Raw genomic sequence first — 23,617 nt, forward strand, 5'->3', positions numbered from 1 at the left:
ACAGAAATCATATGCATGTGGGCTGGTGCACACGGGTCTCATTAGAGTCTGTTGTTATCATTTCAGGATAAAATAACCCATTTAAAAAAATTGAATATGCTACAAACACTAGCTTTTTTGATCATTTATTTTTTTATCTAACCCCACAGGGCAAGCAGGGTGAGTACATGAACAACCTGTCTGAAGAGTAAGTAAGATTTCAGTCGACCAAGATTGTCTGACTACTGACCTCAGCCTTGACTCGTATACAGTTTGGTGGCATATGACTAACTAAAGTACAATTCAACTTAGAATTTGCTGAATTTTGCATTGTATGTGCTGATGTGAGACAATTATAGTGTTTGACTGTATACAGTAGTTAGTGTTGGTTTTAAACAAATTGTGCATCAAATGTGCAATTTAGCTATACCCAAGTCCCTAATTTAGGTTTTGACGCACGCACCGGTTTAACAAAGTAGCAGCTTTCTGTAAAATTCTTCATTTAGCATACTGAAGTTGCAGCACAGACTGTACAGTGGTTTTGTTGAGGCATGTGCAAAGATGCTTTCCCACACAAAACCACACCTATCTGTTCTCTATGTCATTTGTGACAAGCCTCTCCCCTTCCCTTCACCGACATGACATTACTCCAACTATTTCACATTAGTCACTACATGCAAAGTACATGACTCGCTAAATCAAGCTCCTCCCTTATGCTGTCTGTAAAGAGACCACACCTGTAGACAGGAGCAGGTTCTGACAGCTTTCTGATCGCCATTCAACAATCCAGCGTTATCCTGGGGATGAAAAGGAAGGTGTTTCAAGACTGACACCTCACATGCACAGGCACAGATTGAGCTCTAAGCAAACATCAGGGATCCATGTGGGTACAAGTAGTGATGTGGAAAGCTGCACTATAAAACATTTCCAAACCTCAACACCAGTTTTCGACACAACACGCAGTCTGCAGTTGGATGAAAAGTAGAAGAAAAGGGGCAGGAATTGAAGCTTTGAGGTTCAGTAATGAGCCACTATCACTTTGCTGTATTCTAAATCAGACACAGACTTGTTATTGTGGCCTTGGAAAATGAGTGACTGGAGATGCTATTTGAGACAGTCAGAACAAAGCAAATTCTTCAACGTAGACGAGCAGAAGGAACTATGAGTCCCGTGGGACTGAAAGTCTGTGTAAAATGTAATATGAACAATAAGACTTGTCCTTGTAAGGAAATGTCTTTCTCCATTTAGAAGCAACAGCATAGTGAAATGACAATACCCAGATCCTTTACTCATGCCTCCAGCTCTTCTGTAGCTTAATCTGTCCATAATTTATTCCCCATTATGCCCCTGTTTGGGAAAAAATACATATTGCAACCACAAATCATGTATAAACAGAAATACCTTTCCTGGTTAGCTAGCAAGCAATTAGCCAAGATACAAGGAAAATCTTTAGAAATACTGCATTTTAAGACTGTTACTTGTCCAATATCACTCTTAAGATCTATAGTAGAATCAGACATGGGAAATTTAAGTTAAAACACACGCAATTACTTTTTTTTTTTTTTTTTTTTTTTAATATACCAAACTCAATACAAATTTCAATCACTCATTCATTTTGCAGGACATAGTTTGTTGTGATACGTAAACATATTGCACATTTTACGCCACATTAGAAATCAAATCACAAAATTAACTAATGAAAACCCAGTTTCCGAGATCTTATATGTCAAAGTCCCTACATTTCTTTTCATATTTTTGATGATTAATTTTGAACTCAGGGGTGTTATCATACATAAATGTCCTGCATCTGTTGTCAAGATTTTTGTTTATATTTGCAAAGAATGTGGTTGACAAGTGATGTATGAATTCCTTCTCCTTTCTGTAAAAATACAGGTAAGGAAAGTTAGGATGGAGTCTTCTAGTCCTAGTTACAGTTTTGTTCCTCTTTACAGCTTTGTTCCTCTTTCCTCTTTATAGCTCTTGATCATTTGCAGGTAAGTTTAACTTTATTTGGTTAAAACCAGGTAACATTTTGAGCTTATTCAGCTAATCTCCCTCATCACAAACTTGTGGATGTGTTTTGATCAGTTTTGACTGACATTGGCTTTGAAAAACAAGGAAATAGTCACACAACTGTCATCAAATTGTGATTCAAATCACACTAAACTCTGATTGGTGCACAGAAGCATATGACATCACTTTTTACAACACAGTCTCGCCCCTTCAAACAAGGGGGACAGTCTGAAAGGACAGCTACAGTTACAGGTCATGCAACTCACTGAGGTAGCTGAAGGCCTTAAAAATATATTACATTTTTTTCACAAACAAGTAGCCTCACTGCTTACGCTACTGAAATGATTGGAAAAATGTATGTCCCTATGTAATTCCTTGTGAGCATTATCAAAAGTAGGAATACAATCTTGTTTTTCTAGTCCTCTGTGAATGTTATTAGTCTTTCATTATAGGTTTTAGCTTTTAGATGATTAGTTTGTTCACAAAATCCCATAGCTTACTCCTGTGATATCAATGTAGGCCAAGGATCAAGGGTTCCTAAAATAAATGCAAAAACAATGGAGCCTAATAACCAAATTAATCCGGACATGACATAACAACTATGACTAAATGACTGACATACAACCTCCCTCTCTCACAGTTACATATGATGCATTACTGTAATATTAATGCAGACTTGATAGCAAATTATTAGGCTCACATTAGGCAAATGGAGAGAAGGCTCTATATACGACTTCATCAGTCACATGACCCAAATCTAGCAGGTCATAGCTGTCTGCCAAAAGCCTTCTGGAAAAAGCAGTTACATAGATGCAAATAAAGGACCCTGCCATATAAAATAACTACAACAGTTCTAACTCTGACAGAAAATAATTTCTGGGTTCTGTGGGAAATCATTGCTGAGAGTACAAATTTAATTGAGAAAATATGTTTTCAAGGCCTTTGAGTTTGTATATATGCCTATTAAATTTGTGAGTTTATATGTATTCCTGCATTCTGCTAAGAACAGCATAGGTCATCAAGTGAAGGCAGATTGTTAGAGACAGTAAAACATCCTTGTTTCCAGATCCTAGAATAAACATGTCTATTGAGAGTACAACACAATAAGTGAGACTCACAGCCTCGTCCTTGTGGAAAGATAAATGGTGAGTGAACTTCCTTGTACGGTAGGATTTGTTTAGGGATTACGTTATGATATGATACAATACAGAAAGAAATGCAGACAGCAAAGACAGACAATGAGACTAGTGTTTCACAAGATAACAAGGTCAATTGTAAGAAGGACCCGGACTTAGTTGACAAATGATTCATCAGTTGAACAAGATATGAATACTAAACAATACGACAGAGTCAATAAGGCACGAGGACTGGATTTTTAGCAAAAACAGAGAATGTGATTATTTATTGTGGGTTTACTGCTCATCACCATCTGTTCTCTGGGCAAGAGAAAAGGTAGAAAGTGTGGTGTAAGTGCTGCTACCAGAGAAAAGCAATGCAAACTAGACATGCCTTATCACAGAGGGTGCGAGATCAGCTGACGAGGAGGTGTACTGCACTGGTTAAAAAAAAAATCTCAGTGCCATAAAGTAAAGTTTGCATAATAACTTCCCCTTGTATCCCTGTCACACCCGCCTGGGATCTAACAGATACAATGATGTAATCCACAAGCTCTCTTCCTTGTTTCAATTCTTTCGTCATGGCAAACTGTTACTACCTGGCAAAACAGGACCGGCCAGCTACCAAGAGCTCGACAGTGACAACTTAGAAATCCCAGAAAGCGCAGACTGGGTTACAGACACACAGCTGCGAAGGCCAGGATCCTCGTCTCCACTTCTCCAGTCACCTTGGTTTGTTTGAGATGTTACCGTGGTGACCTGTTAAGGTTAAAAGGGGTGGTGACGGCAGCAGATGCAGGAGGAAGGGGCACAGGAGGGGACTGGGGATTGGTTACCTACCTTTTCACCACCAGACTGAGGGTCTTGTGGGAGCCTTTCACGAGGCAGATTGCCTCCTGTCTGTAGCCACTCAGGGGAATCTCGTTGATGTTGACAAGCTCGTCCCCCACCTGGAGACTAACAGCTGCTGCCTTGCTGCCCTCCTCAACCTGGAACATAAACACAGCAGATGGAAAACTGAGAAATATAGTTGTTTTTTGGTTGTTTTTTTAAATTTCTTTTTACAGAGACACTTAAATATTTCAGGATGCCAACTTCTGCCAGTGAGAAGCCATGACACACAACACCCTAGTATTCTTAAGCTATCTCAGTACTTCTTTCCGTTTTCTTTTCTCACAAATCTTCCCACACACAGCTTGTTTCAATATTACCAACATGACTCAGGTGATAGAACGGGTTGTCCACTAATCGCAAAGTTTGTGGTTGGCGTCCTTGGGCAAGACACTGAACTCAAAGTTGTTCCCGATGGCAGGCAAACACCTTGCATGGCAACTGTGCTGCCACTGGTATGTGTAAGGGCCTTGAGTCTTTCCAAGGTAGAAAAACGCAATGCAAGACCATTTATATTTATACCTGGGTTCTGAATCAAGCTCAGGAAACACTATAGAAGATTAGGATAAAACATTCTAGCAGTAAGATGTCAGTGCAGCCCTAGTCATCTCTGCTGAGTCTACAAATAACCAATGCTACCATTATGTTTGAAATAATACCAGTGGAGGATGACATATGTTTGTACACTCACATCCATAACATGGCAAGGATGCTGCAAATTATTCGTATTTTTTAGAATGGCCACCACCTATTTCTGTAGACGACAAACCGATTAGCCATAACATTTAAACAACATGCCTAATATTGTGTAGGTTCCCTTTGTGCCACCAAACAGCTCTGATCCATCGGGACATGGACACAGGACCTGTAGGGGTCTGCTGTGGTGTCTGGCACTGGGTTGTTGACAGTAAATCCTTTGGTTCCTGTGGTTTCAGGGTGGTGCCTCCATAGGTTGGGCTAGTTTCGATGCATCCTATGGATGCTCGGTTGGATTGGTATCGAGGGAGTTTGGAGGAGCGTTCAATGCCTTGGGGCCTGTGTCATGATGTTCTAACTGCTCCTGAGAAATTTTTGCAGAGTACCAGAATGAACTGCCCTTCTGAAGGGGGGCGCTGCTATCTGGGAGTGCTATGTGTTCTGTCTGGGACAATGTTTAGGTGGGTGGTACTTGTCAAAGTAACACCCACATGAATGCCAGGACTTAAGGTTTCCCAGCAGAACATTGGATTGTAACAACATGATCAATGGTATTCACTTCACCTGTCAGTGTTTTTTAATGCTGTGGCTGATTGGTGTACAATTTAACAGTGCATGCCAAGAGACTTATTATTCCCAAGAGATTAAGTAACCTCATACAACCTCAGCTTGGAGCTACTAACTGCCTTCCAACACGTTAAGACGAGTGATAAGTGAAATCCTGATATTTACTGAAGATATCAAGACTTAGTGTGATGTTGATTCTTCTAATGTGACCTTACAAGGTTGAGCCTATGTTATAATGTTATTTTCTACATGAGTAGGTAAACAGTTATCAAAAAACAAAAAATTAAGTCCACAAGACATCTTCAAAATTACATTAGCAATTCCTGACAGTAATCTCACTGTAATTTTCTCTATGATAACGTCTTTTTAGCCTGCCTCATTGTTGTGTTAGACTTTAAGATTTTTTAAATTGTAAATTAAACATTAATGCCATCATTGGTCATCAAGCCAAGTGACCAACCAACATTTCTTTTAATGTCCCTAAGACATACTCTGAGTGCATACTCTGAGTGTTTCTTTCTGAAACAACTGCTCCCATGGCGTTTTGCTGTCATTACAACTGCAGCTAAATGCTGCTGATGTCCTCCAGTCTATCAGCAAATTACTGCTGTCTAGTGCAGCATGCTAGACATCTAGGAATTAATCTAGTACTGTGTGTGATGGAAAAGAGTAATAACAATGACAATAATCATAATATCAAAATCTTCATTTTGAGTGAGCTATTCCCTGAACAACTGACCAGATTACCACAAATTAAATAAACATACTTTATTAGTATCGATTACAAAACTGTTTATCAAAGAAAGTAATATAATTAACTGCTCATCATAAACTTCACTTTCACATTTGTGATAGCGATAAATGCTGAATATTTTGAAATACATGAATAAATATTAATTCACTGTTATCAAAACCAAGCACAACAAAACTACAAAGATAACTGCTTGATGGTTGAGTATAAAAAAAAATAAAATGCAGCGTGAAGATACTATTCTCCTGATGAAGCACATTCCAAGTAGATTTTATAGTGTAACAGTGACAACAGACACACCACTCTGTTTATCAAAACTAACAGCAGGTAGGAGAGCTTCTAAAGACAAGAATCAAAGGCTGTAAAATACTTCAAAAAGCTGCTGTACAAGCCAGTGGCATGGTGTAAAAACAAACTGCATTGTGTTGGGTTGAGGGCAGACACCTGGAATAACACAAAGGGATGTATAGTGAACAGTGAACTCAGTAACTGCTAGTGTTGCTGTATCTCCGGAGAACTCACACTGACACAAGGGTTGACTCCAGACAGAAGATATTAAACTGACAGAACCACAGCTACAGCAGGAGCCTCTTCAGTGGGAGAAATAGTGTGCATTAAGGTCAGCGCTGTCCTCACACTGACGCACAAAGTCAGATATGAGGGTTGCAAGACAGCACAGCTCAGTGTGCAAAGAAAAGCAGCGAGAACTTGCTTGGCACTTGGCACATTAACACACGAAAGCCAAGCTCTGCAGCTGATTATCAGCTCTCCACTCAACCTGTGAAAAGGGGGACTGTATGACTCAACTGCACAAGTATGTGTAGGTTTACAGACCATTACGTCTTATATGGCCTTTATCCTCAGCAGAGAAAACCAGAGCCCCAGATAGCACTAATCATACTGTGGCCTCTTTTCATTTTTCTATAATGCAGGGTTAAGGCAGGGTGGACTGAGGATTTTTATGCTGGCTGGCAAGATTCCTGAGCTGCTCCTGATATGGTAGTGTATTTTCTTGAGAGCCTGATACATTTACTGAGTTAGAATGTTTAAAATGGAAACAAAACAACCCAGTTGGACTTCAACTAGAGAACAATTCTCAGTAGAAAAAGTAGTTTGAATACTTTTAAGAAAGAAATAGAAAGATTAACTGGTGCCAGTAACTTGAGCCCAACTGACTATCTTTCACAGGGATAAATTAGTGGTTGTGGGTTATACAAGATATGAGCAGATGGAAATGGATTGTTAGTTTTAATTTAGTAAACAAGGAGACCAAAACCGATATATGGAATGGATACAAATTTGCAGTAAAATTAAAATCCTGGGGTCAGAACTTCCCAACACAACACAAAACTGTACAACCAGACAGATTGTGTTGTTGGCAGGATATGTATGAAACAGAATGGTGGGGAGAGGATCAGAGCCAAAGCAGTGCATTTTTACATTAATTGAGAATAGGTTAAAAAAAAAAAAAGGTAATAATAATAATGATGACGTATTTCTGAAATACGCTAAATATCAGATCCAATATACGGCACGGCAAATATTTGGTTGACACATAATGAAAGGTTGAGATTATGCCAAGTAAAACACTATAGTAAAAGGATAAACCTTGTGATATATTTTTCTCAAACATTAGTTGCAGAACAAGTACAAAATTATTGATAGAAAATCAGAAAATAAACTACAGTGCCTGTGAACATTTTAAGTATGAACATGTCACCCAGTGCAACAGTGTGGCCCATCAAATTATTCTTGTCGTAGTTTTTGCAAAACAATGGTCCCCTAAAGGTTACACAAGAAATACTGATAAATTCATTGTTGGTTTGAGTGCGATGTGTTTACAATAACAAAAATATCATCAGCCTTCTTGCAGCACTGCGGGAAAGTAAAAAGTGTAGTTAGGTGGGGTTTTGGTGGCTCAACTGGCTTGGAAACAGGAAAAAGTTTTATTGATGTTTAGAGGCTTAATAGTGTTGGGGCGCAGATAAGGCTGTTGTGCAAAATCTTGTCATTTTTGGGTTGTCTAAAGAAGCTTTTTCCATGAAGCACCGAGCATGTATAGTAAGGAGTGCAGACAGGAATTGTAAAGCCTGCGTTGAAAGAATGAGAGGAAGCAAGCTAGTGCAGGAAACGAGGGAAGACAATATGAGCTACTCTCATTAGTGCAACCAAGTCTTTTTGCACTTTTTTATGAGCCCAAAAAAGTCAACTGTTTTTTCACAAACTGCTTTATATGCAGTACCTACAAAAGAAATATGTAAGCGTCTTTCCTTCAATTAAATACAACCTAATCAAAAACATGGCTCAACAAGAAGAAAATATTTAAAGAATGTAAATAAAACCAAGGAGCAGTATAAAAAAACCCCAGAAGGGCAAATGAAGCTAACGTTCATACAACATAAAGGCAGGAGATCCACTCTGCTTTTCCAAACTTATTTCACCATAGAAGCCCCATCAGCACGAGCCTTACCACGTCCTTTGTTTACTATCTTCCTCCAGGCTACAATCAGTCCGACTGCAGCCATCCTGGATTCCTGTGTATCCTCAAAAATAGCCTTATGTCCCTCTGTGGGTCATGAAGGGAAGGATGTGGTGGCGAAGAGGGTAAGGAATGTGTCTTTTCTGCTGACAGATGTCCTGTGCAGCGAGCTGACAGGGCACTGAACCCAGAGTTTATGTATGGTTTTAGGCACTGCCTTCACACATCATTGACAATGTTCATTGTAGTTTGACATGGCACCAGAAACCACATAAACAAAACCACCCGAAGCTGACCTTTTCTCAACTTGCAATTTTTTTTAAGTTTAATAGCATCTGTCTCTCTAGCTGGAGACAGAAAGAAGTTTTTAACATCTGTAACTTTTGCAAAGTTCTCATAACATTTGGTTATAACAAGCAATTGCCATGCTAACCTGCATATCTGTGAAATAGTTGTTGACATGACTCTTATAGTGGCATCTATGGAGTTGTCATCACTTCACAAGAAGACTGTTTAAGAACTGCAAAAGGTAACCCACAAATGGTAGATTTCATTTTTCTCTGTAAAAATGGTTACTGCAGAGGTGGATGTAATCAATGTGGCTCTTCAAAAAGTCCATTCAGTCCATCTTTGTTCCTCCTACAACTTCTAAATTTCTTAAGAAATTTAAACAAGTAGACCAAGCCGTTCTGTAAATTCTGGCATCCAGGGAAGACGCATTTGTTGGATGAAGGTATAGATAGCTGATAACTGTGGGCTGTAGTGGGTGTAGTATATTGTGATTAAGCGAGAGACCCACTGATGCTCATGTGCTCTAGTTTATAGTGTTAGGGGGAGGGGTCGTACTTAGTATGGTTCCAGTGTGTCATCGCCCTGATTTCTGGCCCTTTTAAAAAAAGTCCAGAATGCAAAAATGATCATGACCATATAGTGGTTGAATGCCACATTTCAGCACTACACAGTTCAGTGTTTTCACTTATTTTCAGCAGTTATTTTCTGGTATGATTAACTATTAAGAGGCAAATAAAACGCCATTTTAAAATAGTCAATCAACTGATATCAGCAGTCGACAGATATTTCACAAGGCTGGTAAACAAAAAATGTTACCTGAGAGAAAACAGTAGCACTCAAATTCATAACTTTCAAAGCTAAATATATTTATTTGCAGGGTGTGTAATTACATTGATTATTGTCTTTTAGTGAGAACTGTTGTTTGAATCAGTTGGGAACTGAAACATAGCAAGCTTTGACAAGCTACACTAGCGACCAGCACTTGTACAAATTGTGAGCATCCACTGGCTCCATATACAGCGCCCTCCATACTTATTGGCACCCCCTGGTTAAGATGTGTTAAAAGCCTTAAAATAAATCCATTTTTTTTTGCAGAAGCACACTCTCACACTAAAAATTGTAGAAAAATGTAACCTTCAACTCAACTCAAATGAATTGTTGGCAAAAGGGGGTTGTACAAAGTATTAACATCAAGGGTGCTAATAATTGTGGCACACAGGATTTGATGTAAAAGAATTTTTTTTTAATGTGGGATTTTTTTCCACATTGAATAAATGCACTTGAATTAAAGGTTGGATTTTCTTCTTTTTTTTCATTGAGGTCCTATATTATTTAGAAAAAAACTGAATTCACTAGAAGCTAAAGAACACATCTTAATCAGGGGTACCAATAATTATGGAGGGTGTTGTATATACTCCCACTGAGCTGTATAAAATATTTATCAGGTTTTGCATTTGGGATGGTTGTAGAACCTCAAGCGACTATGACTGTTAAGCTTAGATAACAATTACTGAAGATCAGGTAGTATGTGGCTAAACTGCTACATACGATCGCTGCTAAAAACAACAACAACAACAACACCAACGGCATTATATACTGGCCATTGGCTGAACAGCTCTCTAAATAATTGGCACTGGGCCATGGTCCACAACACAACCACTAATTAAAACAGTAAAGATGCATAAAATCGAATCAATGAGCTGAAAAAAGCTAAACCACAGTAGAGGGGGAGATGCAGAGTTGTTCGTGGGCTCATCACTTCAAGTGTCTCCTTTTCAATCACATATAGTCACTTGATCATTGGAAAGTATTGCCTTTAGCAGGCTTAAAGCAGGCAGGATATAAGTAGAAAATCTTATCTGTGCCCTTTTCTGTCCCAGTTCCCACATGATTGGCTGGGTATTAAACCCTCAAAACATTTTTGGTGCTGATTAATATGTATCAAGGCAACCAAGTCAAGTCAAGTACCAAAAGCTGGATCTGAATGATTAATCAATTTCGTGCTCATTTTTTTTATCAGACCGGTTCTGAATGTTGTGTTTATGTAAGTCCGAAGAGCTCCATCAAAGAGCACACACTGTTCTGTTCCTTCTTCTCTGGCCAATCAATAATCCTTCCAGCATTCCATATTCAACCTCTAAAATCCTGACTTCCACATACAGAAAACTGTTTGAAGCCTTTTACCTCACATAAGCCATTTTCCTATTCTCTATGAATCATCTTTGTTCAATAGATTGAGCAATCCTGGAGCAGTCAAATCTTGCCCACAATGCTGTAACACAAAGAATTTAATAATTGGTAAAACCTGTTTACCTGCTGGTGATTTATCTCAGCGTGTACGAACTGAGATATTTTCGGAGTGAGTCTGGCACTGCTTCTTTAAGAGCAAATAATATTTTCTTCCATATAAAATTTAATCCTGGCAGAGGAAGCATATGTATGTGCTGCATGCCCAGCTGTCTTGTGTAAAACAGGATTATTTAAGTTTATTGAGACTAAGGACTTTAAGTCCATGAAGACCTTGAGCATAACCTGAGCTATGAGAGGAATGTGAAGAATTTTAATTAGATCCAGGATATTTTTTAACCAATAATCTAAACCTGTCATCAAACTGTGGGCCCTTTTTATTATCCTTCATTGAAACGACCTGAGAGAATGCAAAGAAGTGAGAAAACAGCCAAGAACATTATTGATTTAGGCAGACAAACGGACAGAGCATGTTCCTCCGGTTAATACATCAAATGTAGACATCCTTGCCAAGACCAAACTGTGTGCTCAGGACTTACTCTTCACATTGAAACTGAATTTTACAAGAAAAACATGAACACATTTGAAATCAATTCCAAGCAGATGATTTTAAAGAGATGTGAAGCTTAAAAAACAGTAAGGCCGTCATCTGCCTCAAATGGTCATTACACAGTAAGATGGAGAAACAGTTTTTAGTAGCCTGACTTGTATATGTCATAAACTTTCTAAGAAGAACAGCATAAAGACAGCTATTGTAAAATACAAAATGTTTGATGTCAGATCAAATCTAACAACTACGATGAACAGATCCTAGCTCCTGCCTTATTATCCATGCAGGATAGAAATGCTTAAACAGCACTCAAAAAAGGGACATAGTGCACATAAAGGTGGAAGAACAGTTTATAATACCTGTATTTCAAAAAAAAAAAAAAAAAGAGCTGATAAAGAGCAAAGTGCACAAAGCTTACACTGTGGGTACTACTCTGTCTGCAGTATGTCCACATATTTATGTCATTAGACAGACAAATGGTGGACATAAGAGGCCCTAAACACTTTTTTTTTAAAAAGCAAGCAGACAGAAACCTGTAGATATACTGTACGGGGAATTGTAGGTTTACTTGCATCTTTATCTAGGTTAAACAAATAATTCCACGACACACCTTTATAAATCAGTAGCTATAATCTCAGAGCTGTTCCAAAAGACCACAGCCCTGACTTAATTTATCCCATCATGCCATTCCAACGGGCTTCAGGCTGTCACGGATAATTCACTACATCTAGAAAATCAAACAAAGCTCCAACATTCCTCCCCTGCTCCTGGTACCACAAGTTACCCTCCAAACTGAAATTTAACCCGGCACTGAAGTATGAGAAAGCAAAAGTCCAGGTGAGATCCAATAACACACACCGCAGACTAAGTGACAGCAAACTAAACTCTGCAGCATCTTAAAGACAGCTTGACAAACACGTGAGTCTAGTCCATGACTAATTTACTTTCTGAGATTACTGAAACGATTCTGCAAATGCCAGCAACCAAGACGTAGGAAAACAACTATTCTAAACATTATTTCAAAGGTAAGAAAAAAAGTCGAGTGTAAAGAGTTGTCAAAAGCTTTTGAGGTGTTAACATCTTACCATCTGATGCAGTAAGCTCCACTTTTGTTGGTCCTGAAGAGTACAGATGTGGCATTCAGTGATCAAACATTAACAATTAAAATGCTGTCAATGTCAAACCAAAGAACTACAGCCAAGCTGGGCAATGGCTCGCCCCTCACAGTTCAGCAATGTGACCTTGCCAATTAATCTTACAGCTTAAAGACTTAAAATGGTCAGAATTCTAGTCATTTCAATCACATGCTTGCAAAACCGATGGTAATGAGGTGACGATGGTAAAACTGCATTGCTCTGAGCCCCAACGGTGGAGTTTCGCCCATCTGTGCTGAACTTTGGACCCCTTTTGGGTCAATACAGAGATGACGAAAAAAAAAAAAATCAAGCAGGGACGTAGCTCCAGACAAACAGGTGCTGGCATTTTAACGTACCAAATTAACTGGCAAGGTCTTTTGTAGTAAATCATTACACAGTCAACAGAGAAGTGAGGTTACAGTGTGATTTCAGAGCTGATTGGGTTGCTCTGCGGTTAGGTAATATGCTTCCATGGGCACTGCATGGGTCATAACACCTATTTAGCAAAACGCATGGCACACAAGAATTAAGAGCTATAGTGTATGTTTTGTTTAATGTTTAGGTTTTTACAGGTAAAACTTTTTTCACTACAGATTCCATCGAATGTGCCAAATGGTTTGGGAACATGCTTTGATTGAGAGATCACATGTGAAAGGACACGGTTAACACTCTCTCCGTAGAGTAGCTACATGCCCAAATGCAGGCATCACAGAGTCCATAGCAAGGCTGAACAATTACTCAAAATTATTGCTAAAATCACAAAATGGCAAAATGAGTGCAATACCAGAATTATAGGAGCTACAATTTTTTTGATAAAAGGTGAAATGTGTCATAACATACCATTAGAAATGTGGCATGGTGGTGCTACAAACATGTCCTGGCCTACAAATCATTCTCTCCACCCTTAAGGGACTATGTTTGTTTGGTACAGAGTACAGCAAAAAAATTTACAAAAATAATAAGAATTTTAAAAACTCTATCTTTACATGTTTTTGGTGAAAATGAAATTTGAAAAAAGCAGATAGTTAGAATTAAAATTATATGGACATATGTGCCAAAGTAATTTCAAATTGTTATTATTATTATTGCTGTTGTTGTTAGTAGTAGTATTAGGCTTCAAGTTCACAGATTTATCAGAAAATGCTACATCAAACTAAAAGTGGCATGTCTTGTATGTAAGATGAATTAGTTTTCTTACTTTGCCGACTGTATATGTAAATTTAAAAAAGCATTTTATTTTATGTCTGCAACTGCCAGTAGGCCATCGTGATAAGAGTAGGTATAATAATGTGATAGTTTCAGGAGACACCTAATGTTCTCTGCAATTACTATAAAAAAATTACCGGCATATGTTAGTAATGGCATCTCCAATCAACAGTTTAAAACATGAAGCATAAACGAAGCTGATTGGGAATGACATTATTTCATAAATTAAAGTACTGGACAAATTGAAATTAGGACCTGATTGTGGCACTAGATGAAATGTCATTATCTGGCAACCATAAAGCTCTACACTACATTTTGTGTCAAATAATGTTCTAGATGTTGAGATATTTCACTAGAAACTGGAAAATGTCAGTATGAAATTCCCTTACTTCCTTTGCATACTGTAGTTGCCATTGCAGCAGAGTTAAAACTGAACCAACCAACCAACCAAGAGTCTGGTATTGTACTCCACTAGCATGGCTATGAACATCCAGCTCATATTAGTGTGTTCACAATAATGAAATTAGTATAACATCATCCTCTCTTTTTCTCCAGGTTTTATTTTATTCTCTTGCATCACACAAGAAAAATGCCCAGCAACATGTTTGCCAGTAAGCAGTAATGTTTCAGGTGTCAGAACAGTCAGCATTTTGTGCTTCATTAGATGACGGCAACTGGTAAAATTATAGTCTTAGCTGGTCTGGGCAACTACTGCCAAAACACAGAAAGCAATGTTTAACTTTGCCAGGCACCATCACCTGCGGCATCACGTTAAAGGTCTTGTGAATTTGAAATATCTGAAATTGTAATTTGTTTGGCATCTTGTAGTGCAGAATGATGGCGAGGAGCTTTACATGAGGAGAGACATTTGAGTAGTTAATGAGCAGCTGATGTTGATGTAATTGCACACTGACAGTAAAATGCACACTTCTGACTCATATTCCTGCAGCTTTAGGTCATTAAATTGGTAAGCTTAAAGGTTTTAAACGAAGAAAATGACTGGAAGGAATGGAAATTTCATTTTATAGGATGGACATCTGGGGGTGTGCAGGGAGACATATCAACAATCTACTCTTTTTTTGAATGCCAATTAACATTCTGATTACAAAAAGAAATATGATAGGCCTGTGTTATAACCAGACGGGTAAATCCCTTCTCTCCAATGAACAACCTTGCACACAACATCTTCATTCTCAGTTGTATTTGATTTAAAAAGAGTCGTTTCAATTATTTACCTTAGTTATGAGCAGTGGCTCCCGGTGTTCCAGTCCCCCTCTGAGCGTGAACCCCCACGGGGCACCTCCTGAAAGAAATACATCCACCAGCTTCCAGCCCTCACCATCTCTGGCCCTCTGATCCAGGTCTCCTGATTTCTGCATCACATGCCAAAAGTTCTCTGCTTCTGTACAGCGAGGATCATTTTTATATCCCTCGGCATCCATTGTACTGTTATGACAGTAAAGAAACAAGAGCATTAAAGTATGTCCAACACATAATAGTAAGCACGTCTTCTAAAATAATACAAGCACATATATAAGGCATATAACCTTTGAGCATGTTCTGTGCCAGTGGTATGCTGATAACATTCAGTTAGAACTCCAACTGAAAAGACAGCTCAGCAGAAAGCTTTGTCACGCTGACTGACAGTCAGTTTGAAAAATGATCAAGGTTTTACTGATCACTTTTAAAACTCATCACAGTCTGGGTTCACATACAAAGCATATCTTTTTGAAGCACACTAGAGCCTGAAAACTAAACTACAGACTGTAGTCTGACTACAGCCTATAACTGATAAATGTTTATTTGTACATATTATTTATCCTAACTCTCGTCACATGATTCATTTGTTTTCTTTGTGTCTGTTTTTGTATGTCTGTCTTTTATGTGATACAAACTGTTAATTCTGCTTTAGACAGGATGTTGTATTTCTTATTAAACGTCAACACTGCGACAGATGACTGCTTTAACTTATTACAAAACATAAACACTAGTAAATAAAACTAAACAAAATGTGGGCTTTTAGAAAATGTTAATTTTAAAAGTAATTTAGTGAGCTTATATTCAAACTAGAGCTACAACAATTAATTTCTTCATTGATTAGTTGTCATTAGTATTCATTAGTATTTTGATAACAGATACATCAATTTTTATTTATTTATTTTAAGAAATAAAACTCTAAATTCTCCATTATTCCAGCTTCTTAAATTTTAATATTTTCTGGTTTCATGCCTCCTCTATGACAGCAAACTAAAAATCTTTGGGACATGGATAAAACAAGACATTTGAGGATGGCATCATAGGTTTTTGGGAAGTACTGATTAGCATTTTTCACCAACAGATTATCTGACAGTGACAATAATCATTTGTTGCAGCCCTGATTCAAACAACCAGCCATTTAACAGAGCCTAACAGAAAACAAAAAGCTATTGGGTAAAGGGAATTTGGGGTTGATTCTGCACACTATAACAATATCAGAGACATGTATATATATATTTTTCACATAAGTATAGATGACAATGTAGGCTGTCATCACACTTGGATAAAATTCACATTTAAGTAAGGCTCTCGCCTCTAGGAAAAAAAACTAGTTTTCAATAACATTAAAAAATGGTCACTCTTAAAATATTTCTTGAAGTCTTTATCGAATAGTATTTATGCACAAATCCCTCTCATTACAGTGGCTTTGAGCAAAATGTAGGAATGAGAGAATGCTGTCCATAATCATTTCAAACAAATAATTACATTTTATTTGTTGCTGCATTGGTATTGCTAAGCTTAACGGCTCATTAGTAGTCAGCTGTCTTTTGTACAGTGTAGGCTAAAACTGGCACCAGTGACAATATTAGTTGAAACAAAAGAAAAAACACAGCATGTTATTGCTGAATAATATGGTAAATTTATATTCAAACATGGCTATTAAACAGTGAATGACAGAAAAGCTGTGAGTAAATGAAATGTAGGTTTGCTTCTGGGCACTGTTGTAATATAAGGGGCAAGAACAAGTCTGAATACCAGAGAAGGATGGCATTGCATTAGGATTAGAAGGATATTTAAATACAGCTCTTGACAGTTAGCCTTTAGGGGGGAAAATGTAAGGTTTACTTTTTGGAATAAAAATATAAAATGTTTTATTAGTGGTTATTTATTAATATTTTAACACAGCTGCTCTCATTATTGGAAGGACTATGGGCCGTTCACTTATTTTCAATTACATTTTTAAAGCCTAGTTTAAAAAAAAAAAAAAAAAAAAAAAAAAAAACTCAGGTAAATTAAGACAAAAACATTTTTCTGCCTGGACTGTCGCAAACAAGAAGTTACAATGCTTTTAATGTGAAACGAACTACTCGTAAAGACATTAAATTAAGATGTGGATGTTCATTTAGTAGCTTCGCTTGTCATGAAAGGCGCTTTGCCTCCGTGTGTATGCTATCAAACCAAGCCTTGTGTGACTAATTCAGGAAACCTTAACACTGCGTAAACACCTGTTGTCACACTGCGGACTGACTGAGTTAAACTGAATGATCTTAAAGGCAACAGAAAAAAAACACAGTATCGCTGTCGAGCAGCACAATGGAAACGACCCTCAACAAGAAATAAGCCAAACTGAGCAGAGTTAAACAGACCTGCTGTTCTACATAAGTAACCCAATCTTCGTGCGAAACATGTACAATCAATTAATTAACTTCTCCACTCAGTGAGGAGCACAGCTTTATCACAAAAACAGAACAAAAGTCGTACTGAAACAGCCGACCTTACCTGGCAATTCAACTTTTGGATAAACCGGTGAACACGAAAGCCTCTTCGGGGTGGCACGCAGCTATATCCCAGCTTTACGTTACACATACTTCATCTTTTGGAAGCGTTTATACTTTCAAATAGAGTCACTTGTAGTCAAACTGTGCGAACGGTTTCGAGTAATTCACCGGTAATTCTCACGGTTTAAAACGCAGCAGGTCTGTCTGTATCCTACTTCATGATACGAGTCGAGAACGACACACTGACACACTCAGGAGAGTTTAAATTAGCTAAGCTAAAACTAGCTCCATCCATGGACAACAGGGATAACAAGTGTAGCGAAACGCAGCGCAAGCGTGCCATCTACTGTTAGCTAGCAAGTACGGCCATATTTCCCTATGAAATATTCTACCGTCAAATATAAACACATTCTTACTCAGAAACTGAAGCTGAAACATTTATTTCAGGAGGGTTACATATAACTAACCGCAATACTTTGCAATTAAACTAAATGGTAACTTAGCTTAAAGCAACTTTGGAGCAGCGCGTTCGTTCCCATGACAACTTCTTAACCTAAGGGTAGTCAGCAGGGTCAAACTGACCGATTCGCGGAAGTGGGTGAGTACTGAAACGTCACCAGGAAAAACTTTAGTTTCGACTATCTAAACATCTACATTTATACAACTAGAAACCACCACTAGAGCATGTTAAAGGACTTATTTTTAACTTTTTAGGCATAACATTTACAGTATGTTTAAGAACTTGGGGACCTGGCTCGGTTTAGAAAACGAAAATGGCCAAGTTAAGGAAGAAACCGAGTCTATTGTTGATGCTGATAAAGACGAGAGCAGTGGAGTAAACAAACCTACGGCTGAAAGTGAGCAGACCAGTGCTGCTGAGAAAGATGATCAACTTCTCCAAAAAGCTCAGGGCCTCAGTGGTAAGTAAAGTCGATAGACTTTGTTCTAAACGATCTGTAATACACACTGTCACGTCAAGTCAACGTTATTTCTAAAGCACATGTAAACCAACAGCCCCTGAGTTTGGGGCAACAACGAACGATTATTGTCATCGTCCATTAATCTGTAGATTCTTTTCTCTGTGAATCAACTCGTTGTTTGATCCATAAAATGTCAGAACAGGGTGAAAAATGTCGACCAGTATTTCATCAGTAACAGATGTAGTCCTCAAATGTCTTGTTTTTGTACACAACCTAAATATGTAATCGCTTTATTGTCGTTGAGAGGAAAGAAACCAGAAAACATTACTACTTCATATAAACATCGCTAAAATTGATTAATCTATTTCCAGAATAGTGGCCGATTAACTAAGTAGTTGACAAATGATCAAATAATCGTTGCCACTCTAGTTAATTTAGACAGCTTTCTAGTAGAGAAATTAGACTGGCATTACAAATTTACCCAACAAGTTTGGATTTAACATATGTAATGTTAAGGTTAAGTTCCTACAGTTTTGTTTGTTGATTAATTTAAAAATGAGGCGAAGATCCTACAATGTTATTTACTCCCAACAGATTATCGGACTAATTAAAAAAAAAAAAAATAAGGCTGAGAATGTACAAAACTGTACGTGAGAAATCCAAAGATTCCCAATATACAAGCATAAAGGAGACAGTGGAGAGAAAAAAATCCTTTTTAACAAGAGGAGACCTCCAGCAGAACCAGGTTCAAGAAGGTCAGCCATCTGCCTCGACCAGCAGAAAGCTAAAGCATAAAAGAAAATCAACCACTTGATCAGTACAAAACAACAGGGCGATAAAAGACAATGCAAGTGGGCATGACTCGGACTGCTTCAGGAGGAACTAAAGCAGTGGGGGAAAAAGAAACTTTAATTTTGGTTTGAAATTGCTAATGGTGGGACAGAATTTCTTGTGGAACAGGAACCCAATAAAGCCCTGTCGCTTTTGATTTGAGTTGGGGAACCTGCTGAACGTGGTTAGTTCCATGTAAAATAAACGTAACCTCAGTAATGTTTAATATGCTGACTTCTTTGCAGGTTACATTTATAGTTTTGCCAGCAGTGCCTCAAAGAAACTGTCTGAATCCGTCGTTGAAACAGCACAAAACTTGAAGAAAAGTGTGGAGGAGGGGAAGATTAATGGAATTATTGATAAGGTAAAGAGCTTCGCTGTCTGTTACTGAAATTATTTCCATCCCATATTTGTACTAAATAAGTTTGGAATATTTGAGGAAATTTTTTCTTCCCACAGACCATTTTGGGTGATTTCCAAAAAGAACAAGAAAGGTTTGTTCAGGAGCAAAAGGCCAAAAAGTCTGGTAAGTACTTCTGAACTCTGAAATCGTGTGTCTAGATTTGTAGTCCTTCTCTGGTCATCCAATAAACCCCCTAAAAACCCATCTCTGTGTATCAAAGTTTTATATTTTAAAGTTTTCCTCAATGAAAATAACCCCTTCCTGCCTTTAAACGACTTAGATGTAGCTCTACATAGTGATGCCCTTTAGAATGTACACATCTATGAATTACCACTCCTAGCTCGAGCACACCAGCTCACCTACGACTCTGCTCAAACACTGTAAAACTACTCTACACAATGACAAGTTTTAATAGATAGATAGAAATACGGAGTAGTTCAGCCACACGTGTGAACCGGAAACTGATTATGAAGAAGAATGATGATGCAGAAAGCCTCACCCTGATTTTTGTGCATCTTTAAATTGGTCACTTAACTTTAAAAAAAAACATGTACTTGGTCACATCTGTATAACATGTAAGTGTATTTACTTCACAGTAACTACAGGCCAGTTTTCATTCTTCCTAGGTGCTGCTGTGCCACCATGGGTAGGTTATAATGAAGAGGAAACCATACAGCAACAGATCTTAGCCCTCTCAGCTGTGAGTGTCCTTATAAAGCAATTCTTTTATGAAGAAAAACAGCATAATTGTGCATCTCTGTAATGCTAGAACAAATCTAACTTCGCTGTGTGGTTTCATTTGATGGCAGGACAAAAGAAATTTTCTGCGAGATCCTCCTGCTGGGGTGCAATTTCACTTTGACTTTGAGCAAATGTATCCAGTCGCCATGGTGATGCTGGAGGAAGATGAGCTCCTGAGGAAGATGCGCTTCCATCTGGTCCCCAAAGAGTGAGAATGTTTTACTTACATATAACCTTTATTGTTTTATATAATGTGAATCCTTGCATAAAAGGGCATTTATTAAAAGCAAAAATAATTTAGTTTCCTTTCACAACAGTGATGATTACCTTTGTCCTCTGTGGGGTTCTTTTTTAGGGTGAAAGAGGAAGTCTTCTGGAAGAATTACTTCTACCGTGTGTCCTTGATAAAGCAGTCAGCTCAGCTCACAGCTCTTGCAGCGCAGCAGGCTGCCGAGCGGAGGGACGAGGAGAAAACTGACTCCAGTCATGAGGATCCTCATCATAAGGGTAACACAAGTTCTTTCAATTCATAGCTTGTCACACAAAATGCTTCTGAGACAAAAGGGAAGTGAGTTAACCTTTTTCAAACATAGTATTTTACCTTTGGTTTTGTCACATCGTCTGAGTAAAAGTAATGTTCAAGCAGTAGTAGGGAAACTATCCCATATATACTGAGAAGGCATGAATACCACCTATTTTTTTCCTCATATACACGTGATATGATTCCAAACAATTATTCTTGCAGATGTAGTTAAACGGAAAACTCCCCCAGCCATCCACAGAACCAAACCAAAGTCAGGGGAGGTAAGCCATCTGTTTTTATAGAATAATAAATGCAAGAAAAATCCTTCTTAGACAGTGATCGGACTCAGATAAGTGTGAGTAAGATGACCTTCTGTTTGTGTTACGAAAGGATGAAGAGGAGATCTCCACTAGTCCGCCCGTGTCTGAATTTGTAAGCGATGCCTTTGACTCATGCAAGATAAACGAGGCCGATCTGCGCAAAGAAATGGAACAGCTGGTTCTGGACAAGAGGGAACATCCAGACACACAGGAGGGTCAGTCTTTGCCTTTAACTGGGTTGTTGCATATTTGTAGAGCTGCTTGCCAGAGTTTAATAGGTGACTCACTGTTGCTTTTTAATGTTGTTTTCAGAGGAGACTGCGGACTGGGAGCGAGAGCTGCAGGAGGAGCTTCAGGAGTACGACGTGTTGGCTGATAATGAGAACCGTGATGACAACTGGGACAGAGAGATTGAAGAGATGCTGAAGGAGGACAGTTAGAGGAATTACCTAGACTCCTACAACCTAAACTGTCTGAAGGACACCTTTAAGGTCAGAAACTGTGTCATGATTTATTACGACACTGGACCTCAGTGAATTACAGCTGAATTTCAATAACATTTCAGCACAAGTTCTATAGCCTGAATAGTTTTTTACAGGTAAATAGTGGAGAAGAAATTGTTCTGCATCTGAAGTTTATAATGTGATACTGTGGGAAGCCTTAACAGAGGACTGAAAACAGGTAAAAGATAACGGTAAATGATAGAAGTACTGTAAGGCTAAAGCGAAAGAGTCAAACTGATTCTGCAATATTTGTAACACACCGATATCTGTGTAAAGTTTGTTAGCATTAGCCACCATAAGCTACTGGTCACATCAGACCAAGTAAGGCAAAAGCAGCAAGCCAGCGTACATGGATGTAGGTTTATTTGAATATTGATGAGATCACAATAAGTGGGGCTCTGGAGTTCCTCCATCAGGAAATACGAGCATGAAACATGTAATTTCCTGCATTGTTGTTAATTTTTATGCACCAATTTGTGCTCTTTCTTCTACAATTTATTGTGAAAATGTCTTTATTCATGTAAAGAAACAGCAAAAGTATTCAGTGGCTGACTGAACGTTTATATTTTTGTGATTCTTCTCTGTGGATGATGATAAAATGTAGTCATGGAAACATGATGGTCCAAAACAAGCACACTTCTTCCTATTTACCTGCCGTATTGTGTTCATACTTATAAAAACTGCAGCGTATATGTCTCTACAGTTTATTAAACAATAAGTTTATTATTACATCCAGTTTGTTGTGTCTTTCTCTCATGCACGTCAGTCTTGCTTTTCCTTGTCTTAATCCAAATTTTCATCAGTAAAACAGTTCAGTTGGATCCTTGTGTGACCAGCGCAGAATGAATGAGAGGAAACAAGCTGTTTATGACAGTCTCTCTGCCCCTGGAGTGCTCTTTATTGCTGAATTGACAAGAAAACATGACCTTCCTCTTGTGACCATTGCAGACGCTGATAACAGTAAACACAAAATCCAGTAATGTAATACACAGGCTGTGCTGCACTCATGCTGTAGCTACTGTATATTTCACTTTATACACAATATAGAATAGATTCAGTCACGCCGTTGAGATACAGTAAACCACACACGGTCAAGTATACATGAAAATGATAATATGAAGTTATAGAAAAGTGGCAGGAGTTACTTCAACATGTAAAACAGTTGTGATATATAGAAGAAGTTGCAAAATGGAAAAAAAAAAGTGAATAAGATATCATTCGAACAGTTTTGGTTCAAACAAACAGTATAGTGCAAGAAAACATAGAATACAGATTGAATGCCAGTTTACGATATTTGTACAGTCCTGTGTCCAAGGCATTTAATGTGTATATAAGTGTGGAAAGTTTATTTTGTTTATCTCAGTGGCTGTAAATGACTGTTTTAGTACATTTAAAAAATCATCTGCAAGGGTTCATAACACTATTGCTATTTTATTTTACTATCACTTTTTTCCCCCCAGTCACAGTAATAAATAGGTAGTTTACATGCTTTACAGTGTGTTACAGTCATCCTCCAATGTATTCAGACCCTTCCATTAAAGAAAAGGCAAAATTCCCAGTAGTCACTCAAATAAGTGGAAACTGAAAAAAGTAACAATAAATAAAAAAATGTGCTGAATTATAATTTAGTGAAATAAGACATTTCTTTTGAATTGTGGTTGAAAAGAATAATAATTTTTAAAAAAACTGTCCTGGAAAAA

The 23,617-nt window shown here is 38.0% G+C and overlaps 2 protein-coding genes across 3 annotated transcripts in view; one reads left to right on the forward strand and one right to left on the reverse strand.

Annotated features, from left to right (window-relative positions):
• shroom2a (shroom family member 2a) overlaps positions 1 to 17,891 on the reverse strand; it is a 41,050-nt gene extending 23,159 nt beyond the window's left edge. For both annotated transcript variants that reach the window (XM_008281294.1, XM_008281292.1), the window contains exons 1-3: positions 17,678 to 17,891; positions 15,157 to 15,367; positions 3,948 to 4,096 (exon numbers count right to left, since the gene is read on the reverse strand). In XM_008281294.1, the coding sequence (XP_008279516.1) occupies positions 3,948 to 4,096; positions 15,157 to 15,363 (356 nt within the window). In that variant the 5' untranslated portion in view covers positions 15,364 to 15,367; positions 17,678 to 17,891. The remainder of the gene's footprint in view (positions 1 to 3,947; positions 4,097 to 15,156; positions 15,368 to 17,677) is intronic.
• Positions 17,892 to 18,284: 393 nt separating this feature from the next.
• LOC103356954 (synapse-associated protein 1) lies at positions 18,285 to 22,648 on the forward strand. The gene is made up of 9 exons (XM_008281295.1): positions 18,285 to 18,596; positions 19,673 to 19,791; positions 19,887 to 19,953; positions 20,457 to 20,530; positions 20,640 to 20,779; positions 20,927 to 21,078; positions 21,317 to 21,375; positions 21,485 to 21,629; positions 21,727 to 22,648. Exons 1-9 carry the CDS (start codon positions 18,407 to 18,409, stop codon positions 21,852 to 21,854), a joined length of 1,074 nt encoding a protein of 357 aa, XP_008279517.1. The 5' UTR covers positions 18,285 to 18,406; the 3' UTR covers positions 21,855 to 22,648.
• The last annotated feature ends 969 nt before the right edge of the window (positions 22,649 to 23,617 follow it).

This window comes from Stegastes partitus, unplaced genomic scaffold, assembly GCF_000690725.1.
Source record: "Stegastes partitus isolate 25-593 unplaced genomic scaffold, Stegastes_partitus-1.0.2 Scaffold228, whole genome shotgun sequence".
Taxonomy (NCBI): Eukaryota; Metazoa; Chordata; class Actinopteri; family Pomacentridae; genus Stegastes; species Stegastes partitus.

What these genes read in the sequence shown, in the direction of transcription:
- LOC103356954 (XM_008281295.1), top strand. Translation starts at nt 18,407, where the DNA reads ATGTTTAAGAACTTGGGGACCTGGCTCGGTTTAGAAAACGAAAATGGC. An exon ending in TTAATGGAATTATTGATAAG is followed by an intron (nt 19,792 to 19,886) that starts GTAAAGAGCTTC and finishes TTCTTCCCACAG; the next exon opens with ACCATTTTGGGTGATTTCCA. An exon ending in ACATCCAGACACACAGGAGG is followed by an intron (nt 21,630 to 21,726) that starts GTCAGTCTTTGC and finishes TGTTGTTTTCAG; the next exon opens with AGGAGACTGCGGACTGGGAG.